The sequence below is a fragment of the Girardinichthys multiradiatus genome, chromosome 19, assembly GCF_021462225.1.
Source record: "Girardinichthys multiradiatus isolate DD_20200921_A chromosome 19, DD_fGirMul_XY1, whole genome shotgun sequence".
Classification (NCBI taxonomy): Eukaryota; Metazoa; Chordata; class Actinopteri; order Cyprinodontiformes; family Goodeidae; genus Girardinichthys; species Girardinichthys multiradiatus.
In genome coordinates this window covers 30,615,140-30,629,585 of record NC_061811.1, presented here as the reverse complement: position 1 = coordinate 30,629,585, position 14,446 = coordinate 30,615,140, and the positions used below count along the sequence as shown (strand labels likewise).

General features: G+C 38.2%; 2 protein-coding genes across 3 annotated transcripts; both read right to left on the bottom strand.

The window, feature by feature from the left end:
* Positions 1 to 80: 80 nt before the first annotated feature.
* Positions 81 to 5,287, bottom strand: LOC124855387 (synaptojanin 2 binding protein). 2 transcript variants are annotated; one of them, XM_047345203.1, is made up of 4 exons: positions 5,103 to 5,287; positions 4,449 to 4,585; positions 3,046 to 3,141; positions 81 to 2,220 (listed from the first exon to the last, which is right to left on the bottom strand). In XM_047345203.1, the coding sequence occupies exons 1-4, from the start codon at positions 5,164 to 5,166 to the stop codon at positions 2,083 to 2,085; spliced, it is 435 nt and encodes a 144-aa protein (XP_047201159.1). In that variant the 5' UTR covers positions 5,167 to 5,287; the 3' UTR covers positions 81 to 2,082. The 2 variants fall into 2 exon arrangements, with proteins under 2 accessions (XP_047201159.1, XP_047201160.1); XM_047345204.1 differs by lacking the exon at positions 5,103 to 5,287 and adding an exon at positions 4,667 to 4,949.
* A 1,874-nt stretch (positions 5,288 to 7,161) lies between these two features.
* lgals3a (lectin, galactoside binding soluble 3a) lies at positions 7,162 to 12,606 on the bottom strand. Its single transcript, XM_047346095.1, has 6 exons — positions 12,345 to 12,606; positions 11,958 to 11,975; positions 11,118 to 11,831; positions 10,001 to 10,089; positions 8,553 to 8,709; positions 7,162 to 8,139 (listed from the first exon to the last, which is right to left on the bottom strand). The coding sequence occupies exons 2-6, from the start codon at positions 11,970 to 11,972 to the stop codon at positions 7,984 to 7,986; spliced, it is 1,131 nt and encodes a 376-aa protein (XP_047202051.1). The 5' UTR covers positions 11,973 to 11,975; positions 12,345 to 12,606; the 3' UTR covers positions 7,162 to 7,983.
* Positions 12,607 to 14,446: the final 1,840 nt, after the last annotated feature.

Genomic DNA, 14,446 nt, shown 5'->3' with positions numbered 1-14,446 from the left:
CTGTCACTTTCAATCAATAAGGACAGTGAAAAAAATGTCTCAAAGATACAGTAAAACAAAGAAAAAGCAGTGAAAACTAGTTGAATCAAACAAATTTTATTACATGTCTGGATATCAAATGAAAATATTTGCATAATTTATTAGTGCTCCTGATTTCCTTTTCTGGCATACTGCACATATTCACAATGTCACTTAGCAGAAATGTATTTACATGCAATAAACATACAGAGACAATGATGTGATGTTATGACCAAAAAGAAAACACATTATACATCAATTCCTGTTCCTAAGGTTTAGTGCAAAATGGAAAAATAAAGTTGGCTCATTTCAACACTGCAGCTGGTCTGATACATAAATTAAAAGGAATTGTTCATACTGAACTAAAAAAACAGATCCCTTCTTCAGTCAATCAGAAGAACATCTCCAGCAAAGAAATAAATCAGCTATCTACTGAATAATATCTCTACAAGACCTCAATATAATGAGTAACCAGAACCTCTTTCAATAACTTAAGGGACGTGCGTCTCACTAAATTAGAATATCATTGAAATCTTGCTTTCCCTAATTCAATTAAAAAAGTCAAACTTTTAGATCCATTACCGTGATATATTTCAAGAGTTGAATTTTGATGAATATAGCTAATGAAAACCCAAAATTCAATTCCTCAGAACATTCGAATATTACGTACAGAGTACTGAATCCAAGCGTATAGATGGAAAGTTTAGTGGAGGGAAAAGGTGTGGCAGAAAATGGTGCACAAGCCACTGTTAAAAGTTCATTGCCTGCTTTGATGATCTATAATGTGCTTGTTTGGCCAGCAAACATGGCTGGATTGTCAAGAGGAAATTAACATCAAAGCCAACCATGCAGATGAACTGAAAACTACTAATAAATCAACCTGGGCTTACTGAACACCGTAGTAGAGCCAAAGACCGATGGCCTCCACAGCAATTCATGCAAAAGGAGCCCCGGCCAAGTGTTGAATACATATGCTGTCCAGCATATGAACTTTATTTTAAATAGACGTTTTTATATTAAAAATTAATTTCTCTATTGGTCTTGTGTAATATTCTAAGCCAGAACCATCAAACTAAGAGATAATATGAGCACAAGAAACAAATCAACTATTGGATGATGGTATAACTTATTTAGATGCGCATGTATGCTGAATAGGTCTGTTTAAAGGCCTAGATAAACTGACCTACAATACATCGACTTAATGAAGAATAACTGATATACTTTTGTTTAAACACATCTGTCATCCAAAACTATTAAAATACTTCAGTGGGTCAAACTGTTAAACGGAGTAATGTGTCTATCCCAATTCAGCCTGAGAACACTAACAAAGCAAATTGTCTAGATCCACAGTTAAAAGTCCCTCCAACAAACGCTTGAGCTATCTCAGATTTCAAAAGAAAACACTGGCTGATGTCTTAAGATTTATATCTCTTACAAAAGGAGCAACTTATTGGAGTTGGTCTTTTTTATAAGATTAACGGAGATTAATAAACAATGAGCAGGATATTAGTATGTAGTAGGTTGATTATCATATTGATGACATCAAGGAGCAACAACATTCAGCTGATACTTTCTCTACATGGAAAAGGCACTCAGAAAGTCTTGATTTGCAGACTACCACGGGCTCATCTCACACTCACTGCTCGAGTTTCAGCCAAGGACGTACAGGGAGGGATCTGCATGGCTAACAAAAGACAGAGTTTAAGTTTTAATAATAACTTGAGCTTGTGTAAATCTGACTAATTTATTTCAAGGCTCTCAGCTGCTTAGAGAGGCACGGCCCTAGAGCGGGAATGTTATGACCCTTTACCACAGATTTCTCCGTATAAAATGACCCTGATGTTAAAATAGCGTCCTCCTGCACAGGGAAGGCCTCAAGAACCATTAATCCTAGAATATGCATTAACAAGGAAAAAAATGATATCCCGACACCATTACCTGCTAATCAGAAATAAGGTCCATCACTCACACTGTTCCTTTCTTTACTTTTTGGCATTTAGCAAAGTTTTTCATGCTAAAATTAACATACAGACATCGTCAGCTTAGATTAAGAAAAGCCTTGGGCTATTTGCGGCGTTTATAAAGAGCTGCTATTACAAAGATCGTTACAGCTCCAGCAAACAACGCCAGCATTCCCAGGGAAGACATGGAAGACTGGCGTTCAGGTTTGGAGTCTGCTGGTCCGTTTGTTAGACAAGGCGACTGCAACACAGAAAACCAGGGAAAACATTAGAGCTTAACTGGTGGCAATATTCACATAGAAATATTTTCAAACGTAAAATATGGTTACCAAAAGTAAAACTAACAAAGGTGGTGTTCACTATGGGATAAATGTGGACGGTTGTTCTTTACTTAGTAAAAGAGGTGAGTTTTATTTTTCATCCCATCAAACCTCTGGTGTGTCTTTAAAAGTTAAAACTAAAAGAAAAAGAAAATCTTGAAAACAGTGAGTAAGTGAATAAGAAATACGCCATAGACTTTCTGGAACCAATATGCTAAACTAGGCAGGGTACCAGTATGAAGGTATATCAAGGTTTTAAAAAGTTACTGAAGAAAACCACAAAACCTTTCCAACAACAGTTTAAAGACATGCTAATAGGATGCCAGGGAAATAGTTTTCTCTGGCCATTTGTAGCACAGTGAACCTGCCCTGCCTCTTCTCCCACCTGAATACACAGGTATTCAGTGGTGATTCCACATATTAGATTATTAAGGTTAATAAATCCAAAATGGATAAGTTTCAAAAATGAAGCTGGACTTCGGCACTGGTTATGTAAAGTACAACCAGCGCAACCCAACCAGTGCAAAACATTTCGTGAGGCTCTGGGAACAGAAAAAACTGGATCAAGCTTTCTTTTAGCTGAGGTTGTGCATCAGGGCACGGATTTATTTTTAAGGAGTGGCTTACAATGGCAACTGACATAATATAGAGGCACCTTTTTGCTACTATGATAAAGGATAAACTATAGAGACATTAGAGCTACAAAGAAAATGTACAAAACAAGAAATGAAAAACAGAACCGCTACCTGTTTCAGAACACGGAGCTCTACGTTCTCCCCGGCTGACAGGAACAGGCCCACCACTTGTTTGTGTGTCAGGTTCTCAAGTGAGACTCCATTTATCTACAAGAGCCAGATGACAAACACAGAAAACTCTGATCAAATATGTCTTTAGTCGCGCAGAAGTTAATCATTAGTTTCACTTTTAGGCCAGTGATGACAGACTGTTAGATTTTAGTATTTTATTGGGACTTTACGTGACGGATCATCACAAAGCAGTGCATTATTGTGAAATGGAAGTAAAATGACGCAGTATGAAGTACTGAAGATGAAGTAAAAAGTCTGGCGTGCATTTTTAATCACCCCTCAGGGTGATTAAGGCCTCAGAGGTTTGTTGGAGAACAAACAGCATCATGACCAACAAAGAACACCGAACAAAGATCAGGGAGAACGTTCTGGAGAATTTTAAAGCAGGGCTACTGTAGAACATCTCATGGAGTACTGTTCAATCCATCCTCCAAAGGTGGAAAGGGTATGGCAAACAGCGAATGTACAATGACATGGCAGTTGACCTAAACGGACAGGCCAAGGAAGGAGAGAATGAATTACAAAAAATGAACAAAAAGGTCCACGGTTACTCTAGAGGAGATGCAGAGATGCACAACTCAGGTGAGAGTATCTGTTGATATGACGACTATTAGTCTGTACCCCAGAAATCTGGCCTTTTTGGAAGAGTGGCAAGAAAAAGTAAGTGTTGAGCGAAAATTCATTTTTCCAGTTTACTATCAGTCATGTAAGAGGCACAGCCAAAATATGGAACAAGATTGTTAGGTCAGATGAGACCAAAACGTAACTTTCTGATCTCGTGCAAAACACTTTGTTTGGTGTTAGAACCTCAAAAACACCAACTCCATGAAAACATAGTGGTGGCAGCATCATGATGAGGGGATGCTGTTTTTCACCAAGGACAGGAAACTGCTCACTATTGATGGGAAGACGGATGGACAATCTTTGTAGAAAATCTGTTAAAAGCAGCAAAATACTTGAGACTGGGGTGGAGGCTCACCTTCCAGCAGGACAGCCATAGTGACAAGTGTAGATAAAACAATATATAAGTGAATGGCTTTGATCTAAATCTAATTGAGTATCTGTGGTAAGACTTGACATGGAGGTCCACAGACATTCGCCATCTAATCTGACTGAGCTTTAGGTATTCAGCAAAAAGACAATGGAGAAAACTTTATATTTCTTTTTAAGTTTGAAAACTTTCATGCCATTTTACAATGATGCACTAGTTTACGATGTCCTCGCAATTAAAATCGCAATAAAATACTCTCAGGTTTGTGACTGTAACGTGACAGAATGTGAAAAAAGTAGTGACTTTTCCAAGGCACTATATATATATATATATATATATATACATATATTACCGCAAGAATCTTGTCTTGCTCTTTGAGTCGTCCATCAAGCGCTGCTGCTCCATCTCCTTTTATTTTAGACACATAGATGCCATTATCATTAATCCTACATGGTTGGTCCACGCCTCCAATTATATTAAACCCTAGACCTAAAAAACACAAAGTAAACACAGACATAAATCAGTCAGGCAGTCGGGTATATGTAGTAAAATTCAAGTAGAGCTGTTTACCAATGAAGCTGCTGATCCCCATCATTACATTTATCTCAGTTGATCAAAGTACAAGAAGAGGAGCACTTTTAAGGCTGGACTGACACCAACATGCACCAAGAAGCACCATCTTACAAAGTTTAAACAAGACAGCTTTATGTTGCAGCTTTAAATATTACCCCACTGGCTTCACACGAGCATAGCTGATGGAGCAGTGCTACTTTTTTCAAACAATGCAATATGATCCGTTCTGTTTAACTAAACTGACTAGCTCTGGCTCCTGACAGCTTACACACACCAATTACGACATTGACACAACACGACAACACAAGACGTGCTTCATCTTTATTAATTAGCCGTTAGCTTCAGGTTACGCAGCGGATTGATTTTTGGTGCTACGTAGTCAGCTAGCATCGTCATCACGATTTGCTAACTGTCCAACAAGTACTACCCTTACCTGTAGGTCCTCGCTTCAGTTTTATATCCACAAATTTTGGGTGGGAGTGCAAAGAGCCGTTCATTCTGCCAAGAAATAAGAGAGGAAAATAAACTATTTCTCTGAAGGTGAACTCATTGGAGAGTTTCAATATTGTTCCCTCCGCCGCCGTCAAGTTATGTATACGTGCTTCCCCCTAAAGGCAAAACGAGGAACTGCATGCTGACCTTTGGATGAAATTCAAAAACAAACCTCTGCATATAGTGGCTTAATTCGCTTTATTACAACTAGCACTAATGTCAAAACATGCCCAGCATAAGTATTCTGAGGTGTTAAATCAGCAGAAATATCTGAGCTATAATGTAGTTTCTGATTGTACATAAAGTTTTCCTAGTTGCTGCATATCCAGATAAAGAAATTAATTTGCATGCCTGGAGAAGTCTTAAAATAATTCATCTTTTACTACAGCAGCATAACCTCATACTGAATATTTTAGAATAATCCAACTTTTGATTTGAGCATATCTATTCATTAGGAAAAAATCCTGTTAATAAAAGGTTCTGTACCAAAATCATTGATGGCACAATACTGTGTACAACCCCCTTTTGCTAATATGAAAGCACTTTCTCTTCTCCTGCAACATTTCACAAGGTTTGAGCATACAAATAGAGAGACTTTTGACCATTAGAAGAGAAATGGGGTGACAGCACCACAGATCATCCAATGTATTTAACAGGGAATGATGTGCTTTTTCCACATATTCATTCTTTATTTCCTACAAAACGCACCTGGAGGGTTTTTTACTACAAAGTTCAGTCTTTATCCAATCAAAGCATACAGTTCCAGTACAGTATGGCAAACTCTGGGTTTTTTTGAGATGGTGGAACAAAATAGGCTTTTTTTCTGGTGTCACTCCCAAACATCAGGTTATGTGCATAGCATTGAATGGTGATTATAGAGACCAATTAAATTCATAGCTGCATCACCGCTAATTTTATTAAAACAATGATTTCTTAACATTGGATTGTCTTACTAAGTAAATTAATGTAATCAAATTAAAAGGTTTGATTTTTCTAAATCATTCATCAAAAGATGAATAAAAGATGAATTAATTTTAAGGTTTATACACATCTTTACCAAGGTCCCAAACAGATTGGGCCTCCCTTCTAACAGAATCAAGATTTTTATGAACTATGTCAACAAGCTACGAAAACGTTTTAATGTAAATATTAGGGCTAAACAAGAAATATGCAAAAAAAAATTGCCAGTGTGGAAGAAATTTTCAATCCAGAGCTGTTTTATTATTTATAATTTATGTATGACCCATTGAGATTTTTAAAAATCTAAAACTAAACTAGAACAGTCAGATGATTTGTCTAACAGTCTAATCAATAAAAAAAAAAAAGCTCCTCAATTCCAACATTTATATGCAGATGCTTAAGCGTTTCCAGTGTTAAAAATCTGTTCAAACTTACTGATTCCATGTGGGGCAGAACATTCCAATGCCTAACCAATCTCACTGTGAAGATGCATTCAAAGAAACTGCATCTCAATAATTAAAAAGTTGTGCAGTAGTTTTAGCTATTTTACCAACTCCTGGATGTGAAAATTAAAGGAAAGTGAATCATCAATCATGATTTCGAGGCATTTGCTCATACACTTACTTTCCGAACCATAAAGAGAAGTAATGGAAGGATTTAAAACTTTAAATTTAAGTTGGACAATAACATTAGCATTTTAAAACTACTTTCGAGTCCCACAAAGTGTGTTGAACAGCATTAAACGATTGTTGAAGCTGGTACAGCTCCTGATAATGTGCATATGCCACAGAGTAAATCACAATATTGTCAGCATAGTAACTAAATAAAAGTGATCCCAAAACCGATCTCTGTAGAACACCTTTGGCTAAACAAAGTAAGGTGAATAACACGGCTTCAGCTTTCACACACTAAGTTCAGCTCAATTGGTCATTTCATTGTAACAAAAGATTTCCAAAAGCACATTTCTTGAAAATAATGGCATGTTTAAAATATTCCCAATCTGAAAGATCAGTGAATAAAGTAAAAACTGTGACGGCAAGTTAAAAGTTTTATGTTGTTTTTTTATTTAGAAATTCAAAATATGTACCACTTCTCTTTGGCACAAAGTCAGAAAATCCATCCCTCCCACATACATGTTTATCTAATAATTAGTGCCATTTTTGCTGTTATGTTTAAACTTGTGAAACACTTCAACAACCCTTGAAGCCTGGAGCTCAGGAGAATAACAGCTGAAGAGAAGAGGAACAAACACTGCATATAAATACTTACATTTGAAGAAACTTCATAATTAGCCTATGTGTGACTTCAGAGGGTTGTGGTTCAGCATTGAAATAAAAGTGAATATTCAGCATCACGCTTTCATGCACTACGAAGGCTTATTATGTTATGTTCACCCAAAAAAAAAAAAAAAAAACTGTAAACGAAACACTGCTTCCCAAAAGAAATTATATGAAATGCATGGTATGCTTCTTTATTCCCTCTATACTTACAATCTTCTTTTTTTATAATAAATTAATTACTCTTCCTTTAATTTGTTGCACATTTACTTCACCCCATCTTTTGATTAGAATTGGGTAAAAAAAAATAATAGGAAAACAAAAAGGAAAAGAAAGTTAACATTGAAATGAGATTTCATTCAGTAGAAAAAAAAAAAAGATTATCAAGCACTGCCTTGATTCAATCTGCGTCACGCTTTGCAGTAAATGCGTGATGTGAGGGACAATTGCACTTTGATCACTGTACTTGCAAACTCCATCAACTGCCTCCATGTATCTGAAAGGATTCCAGAAACATGGAGGAAGTTGTCAGATACATGGGTTAATAATTTGAGTTGGATCCCCAAGACAGCGTGCTCTTGAGATTCAGATCATGCTCGGGGCTGCGCTGTAGAGAATGATGTCTCCGGTCACCCGCAGCAGGGTCACCTCCTCCAGGCCGCCGACTCTGTGCTCGTATTCCAGCAGGTGGGTGCCGTCCACGGCGACTTTGAACATGTCCTCTTCAACTAGGATCTTCAACTGAAAGAACAGCAACACAGGGCAAATATGAAGAATTCTTATTCAAATTTCTGCCCCCCAAAAAACTGGCATTTCAACATGAATGTGCACAAAAAAATCAGCATGCACAATAAAAAGGAGAAAGCCTTTGTAGTTTTGGCTGCAAATCATATGGCAGCTACTTTAAGTGGTCTCAGAATGCAGAATCTGTGTTTCAAAAATGTGCAGTGTTTGTTTGATGCAGGTTGTGTGTCTATTTAAAAGATTTAAATATATATCACATCATTCAAGAAACATAGAGAGAGACAGAGTACCCGCAACAGTGAATTGACTCTTTTACCAGATTAGAAAAAAACATTTTCAAAAAATGAAACATAGAAAAACATACAAATTCTTTTGTTAGATAATAATATCGCAATTAAACAATATCTTACCTCAAACTGGCGCCCCTGGACAAAGGGGAAGGGACCCTCTCGCTCCTCCGGGCCCCAGTAACCTCCTAGGTTGGAGTTTCGGACAATGGTTTGCTCATTAAAGCGAGGGTTGAAGTGAAAGACGACGTCTGAACCTTTAATCAAGTCAACCTGGAACCTGAAGAAAAAATTAATTACAATAAGATTAAATCAGCGTGAGCAATAACAAAGAAAGCAGATATTTTCCCCACTTTTTAATTTATAAAATATTGTTTAAACATATGCAGTGCTTCAAAAAGGTATTCTCTTGAACTTTGTCTCATTTTGTCACATTACATTTATTTTATTAGTAGCAAATGATGGTGAAAGAAAAGGAAAATTATACATTCGTTTCCTTTTGTTTATTTTACAAATCCACATCTAGAAACTACATTTCTGCCTATTCTCCCTCGGAAAAATAGCTAAATCTCAGTCAGAATGGAAGGAGAAAATATGTAAAGATCTGTTTTTAGGTCTTGATAAAGATTTTCCATGCAGCTATGGACTTTAACTGGGCCATTCTAACACATGAACATGTTTTGATCTAAACCTCTACACTGTAGCTGTGGTTGTATGTTTAGAGTCGTTGCCCTACTGCAAGGTGAACCTCTCCTGTGGCCTCAAGTCTTTTGCAGAATCTAAGAGGTTTTCATTCAGTATTGCTCTGTATTTAGCCCCATGAATCTTGCTGCGACCACCAATATGTTCCAGAGTGGAGATCTGTTTAGGTTGATGTTCAGCTTTAGATTTCTACCACATACTGTTCAGCATGTCACCCAAAAATTTGGGTCTCATGGCCAGAGAACCTTTTTCTACGTTTCTCTTGTCTCTTACATGGCTTGTGGCAAACAGCAAACAGACTTATTCTAGGGTCCCTCCCCCAGAACAGATTTCTTTTTGCAGTTTCTTCACTAATGTTGTCTAAAAAACCTTCACAGAACAGCTGGATTTGTACTGAGATCTGATTACACAAAGAGACTCCAATTACTAATTACTTCTGAAGACAACTAATGGCCCTGGGATTTATTTTATGATATCAAAAAAAAAACAAGAATGAATACCAATCGGCGGCAGCCTCTTCTGATTTTTAGTTGTAAAAAATCTTAGGAACCACGTACCTTTTCCCTTTCACGTCACAGTTTTGCACTGCTTTGTGTTGGTCAATCACAAAATGCCAATAAAACAATTGTGGTTGTAACAAGACAAAATGTGAATAAGGTAAACAGGTATGAACACTTTCGCAGATTTCTGATGTAACTGTCACTACTTACAGAGTTTCATAGGACTCCTGCTAATAGTGGCAGACTTAAACTTCACATTCATATGACTTTGAGGGATTGAAGGTTGAACTGTTTAGCGGTTTGTTTTCTTTCTGAAACACAATGTGACTTCACACACAGACGTCAAGGACTGTTTTGGGAAAGTTGTACCTGCCCGCACCAGGAACCGGCTCTCCGATCACTGTGATTAAAAGGCGCGGCATAATCCCAGCATGAAGAGGAAGATCGTACGGCACCATCTGCAAGAAATATTTACAATATAAATACTGACAGTGTTTTTCTTCTCCACTGAGGTTTTTATAATGCTTGTATAGCTTTTGCTTTTGAATGATATTATACAAAGAGAAATGGTGTTTACCCTGTGTTTATCCTCAAGGTGTGATCCAGATTTGTTTCGATTTTTATCGCTAATTCTGTTAATTCAGTGGCACAAAGCAATGGGCTAAACTTGACAACACAATAAAAATTCGGACTCTGCCCACATTCCCAGTGCAATACCTTGATGAGTCATAATCTCCATTTATTTCAATACTCTGGCACAAGTCACAATGGCTGGTGAGAAACAGCACATTTTCACAAAAACAGTCCAACACCTGCACAAACTGAAGTCTGAGCAACATGAAGCCAATCAAAAGATTTTTATTAAACTTATACATGCAAGGGACAAGTCAGAGCTGAATCTGACTAGCAGTGATAGATTACATTAATAGATGAAACCTGCATTGATCTGGTAAACATAATAAGTAAATTTAAGTAAATCATATCATATTGCACTTAAATAATTCAATCCTGTGGATTTAACAGTGTTTGAACACAGGTTGTTGATCTTTATATGTGTATATATATATTCTATTTATTTATTTATTTTTTTTTCAATCTTTAGCACCAATCAAACCGCTTGATGAGGCTGGATGTGATGTCCTTGTCCGACTGAAAAGTTGAGGTCATTGCTTTCAATAAAATGGTGGATTATATCTGGGCTGAAAGACAGAAATACATTTCTGTTGACTCCTACTGTACAAACATTACCATTACTTTATATTTGCAGTGCACCCGAGCAGAGGCCAAGATTGGAAACATGTAATCAAATGCACCTCTCAGTCAAATCCCACCAGCAGATACAGAGAGATAACTTTTAGTCCACTAAATTAACCTTTAAAAGTTCACCCTTTGATGGTTTTCACCCGAGCACCGGATCAGACTTACAAAAGAAGAGAAAAACTAGCAAGCAAGCAACGTATTTATTCCAGGAAATGTTCATACTCACCAATGTGCCTCCTGGACCAGCAGGTCCACCATATGGACCCATGGGCCCAGGGCCAAACGGAGCAGGTCCAGGGGCAGCCGGGAAACCTCCTCCTGGTGATCCCCATGACCCAGGTGGTACTGGGGGGAATCCACCTCCAGGGAATGCTGGGAAAGATCCTGGTCCAGCTGGAGGAGGAAATCCACCTTGACCTCCTGGTCCATACATCCCATTGCCTCCTGCTGGCTGCCCACCAGAGAAAGGCACATTTGGATAAGGGCCAGCGGGAGCACCAGGGCCAGACGGAAACGGTCCTGTTGGATAAGGAGCAGGACCTCCAGGTAGCTGTCCGGGAGTTCCTTCAGATGGATACTGCCCAGGGAACTGTCCAGGCGCCCCGGGACTGGAGGGAAACTGGCCTGGAGCTCCTGGTGCAGGAGGATATTGTCCAGGTATTCCAGGACCAGCAGGGAAGCCACCAGGTGCTGAGGGAGGTCCCGGGTATTGCCCTGGTGCTCCAGGACCTGAGGGGTATTGGAATGGACCCGGCGCTCCTGGGCCAGATAATCCACTGCTGAAATCAGCTGGTGCTGAGGGCTGAGTGGGAGCTCCTGGGGCAGAACCAGGCCATCCTGGGTTTGAAGCGGGAGGATGATTGCTGACAGGGACAGCGGGATTAGTGTTGCCTATTTTCTTAGCCTGGCTCAGTGTGTCGTCTCCTAAAGCATCAGTCAGCTACAGAAAAAGAGAAAGTACAAATGACCGTCTCCACCCACAACAAAACGGGTCATTTCCATTGCAAGCTACAGGGACTCCAACCATTATGACATGAATTAAATGCATATAATCAATTAAACTCACCGAGAAATCTGCCATGATCTAAAATAAAACAAGAAACAACTTTAATCAGTTTTATAAAGAACTTCCAACAGATTTTAATCAAGCTGTAAAAATCTCTGTGGGCAGGTCCAAAAAGCTTTGAGTAAATGTTTCCACCCTGGAATGGTGATTCACAAAGTCCATTGCGACACACTGAGAATACCTCAACATTACTGAAATATTAAAAACGCCACCGTAATAAAAAAACTGAATCATAATCTAGGAGAAAATTATTTTTAGATATGTGTAAACTATTGATGTTACAAATTTGGCTAACAATCTAGCTAACCTCAGCTAACTGTTAGTTTAGGTTTGTTTGGTCTACATTCACGGTGAAAGAAAAAAGAGAAAGCTGATGTTTTACGATACCTTGTCAGAAGCTAGGCTCTTGTTGAATGACAACAGGAAACACCGACGTTTTCTACCGCTCCGAAAGCCAATTAGCCAACTCCTTTAGCCTGGCGAGGCTCACAAGTGGAAGCTAACGTTAGATCTGCTACGAAAAACTACAACTTCTAGAAAGGAAGCTCGCACACGCGCGACTTCCGGTGTCCTGACGATCTGCGCTACCTCGTTTCTACCATAGTGCGTCTAGATGAGTCTATCGGTTGGTGCCAGCGCCGTAGAAAACAAACAGCGCTGGTTGGTGCTACCCTACCGCCATGTTCAGATGCCTAAAAGCATAACGATTAGTGTATCACTAATAAAACTCTGAGGGGATTTAAGTGGCTGCCTAACAGTTCTGTGCAGTTTTCAAGCACTTCATAGGAATAACATTTCACAATTTGCAAATGTCACTTATATGATGCCTTAAAACTGCTAATCAGAATATCCTACCTTTATAAAATACATAAGAATGAAACACGAGTCATAGGAATAAAACAGCATCAAAACAAGGAAATAATGTTTTTTATTTTAAATAAATTCATTCAATTCAGTTGTATTTTTATAGGGCCAATTCACAACCCATGTCGTCTCAAGGCACTTTACAAAGTCAGTTCAATTGTATCATACAGATTTCAAGTCAGGTACATACATTCCAATTAATCCTATCAAACAGTGCAGTCAGATTCAGTTTATTATTCAAATTAGTTAAAAGGTTTTCTATCTAAGGAAACCCAGCAGATTGCATCCAGTCAGTGACTTGCAGCATTCCCTCCTCCCGGATGAGCATGTAGAGACAGTGGACAGTCACTGGTGTTGACTTTGCAGCAATCCCTCATACTGAGCATGCATGTAGCGACAGTGGAAAGGAAAAACTCCCTTTTAACAGGAAGAAACCTCCAACAGAACCAGGCTCAGTGTGAGCGGCCATCTGCCACGACCGACTGGGGGTTTGAGAGAACAGAGCAGAGACACAAAAAGAACAAAGAAGCACTGATCCAGGAGTACTTTCTATAGAAAAGAAAAAGTAAAACATTAATGGTTATAGCTCCTTTAGAGGCTTCATCTAGGAGAGAAAGACAGTTAAACAAATGAAGTCTGAACCAGTTTTCAAGTCTAGAGTATGACAGAGAGCACATACAGTTAGTCAAAGTAGAAGCCCAGCCAGTAGCTATGTCTAGGAGAGACAGGGTTAAACACTTAAAATAAATAGAATTCTAGTTGAAACTTCAGAACATGAGAAAAATACAAAAAAACGAAAATGAAAAACAGAATAGGCAGCAAATCTATATAAAATAACTTGATAAAATGTTCTATACAACATATATTAAAGTGAGAATAATTTAAAAAGTGTCTTTTTAAAGTTATTATTGAGTCATATCTGTATATGTATGGTGCAGTGAAAATGTATTTGCCCCCTTACAGATTCTTTCTCGTTCTGCTTTTTTCTCAATCTTAAATGTTTCTGACCATTAAACAAATTTGAATGACAAGTTAACCCGAGCAAATAGAAAATGGAGTTCACAAATAATGATTTCATTTATCAAGGGAAAAAACCTACCCAATCCAACCTGATCTGATTGGGAAAAAAGATTTTTCCCCTTGTTAAATCATGAATTAATTTAGCTTAACCACTTTGTTTTGGAACAGTTTCACCGCCACATCCACACTTGATTACTGCCAGACCTGTAGAATGAAGAAATCACTTGCACAGAACCTGTCTGACAACATGAAGTAGGTTAAAAGATCTCATGAGCAACACGTTATGCCCTTAGAAAGGACACAGAACACGGAAAGATGAGAAACAAAGTCACTGATATCTATCAGTCTGGAAATGGTACAAAGCCATTTCCAATTCAATTAAATTCAGTTTTATTTATATAGCGCCAATTCACAACACATGTTGTCTCAAGGCACTTCACAACAGTCAAGTACATACATTCCAATTAATCCTAACAATTGAACAGTGCAGTCAGAGTTAGTTATTTATTCAAATTGGATAAAAAGTTTTTCTATCTAAGGAAACCCAGCAGATTGCATCCAGTCAGTGACTTGCAGCATTCCCTCCTCCTGGATGAGCATGTAGA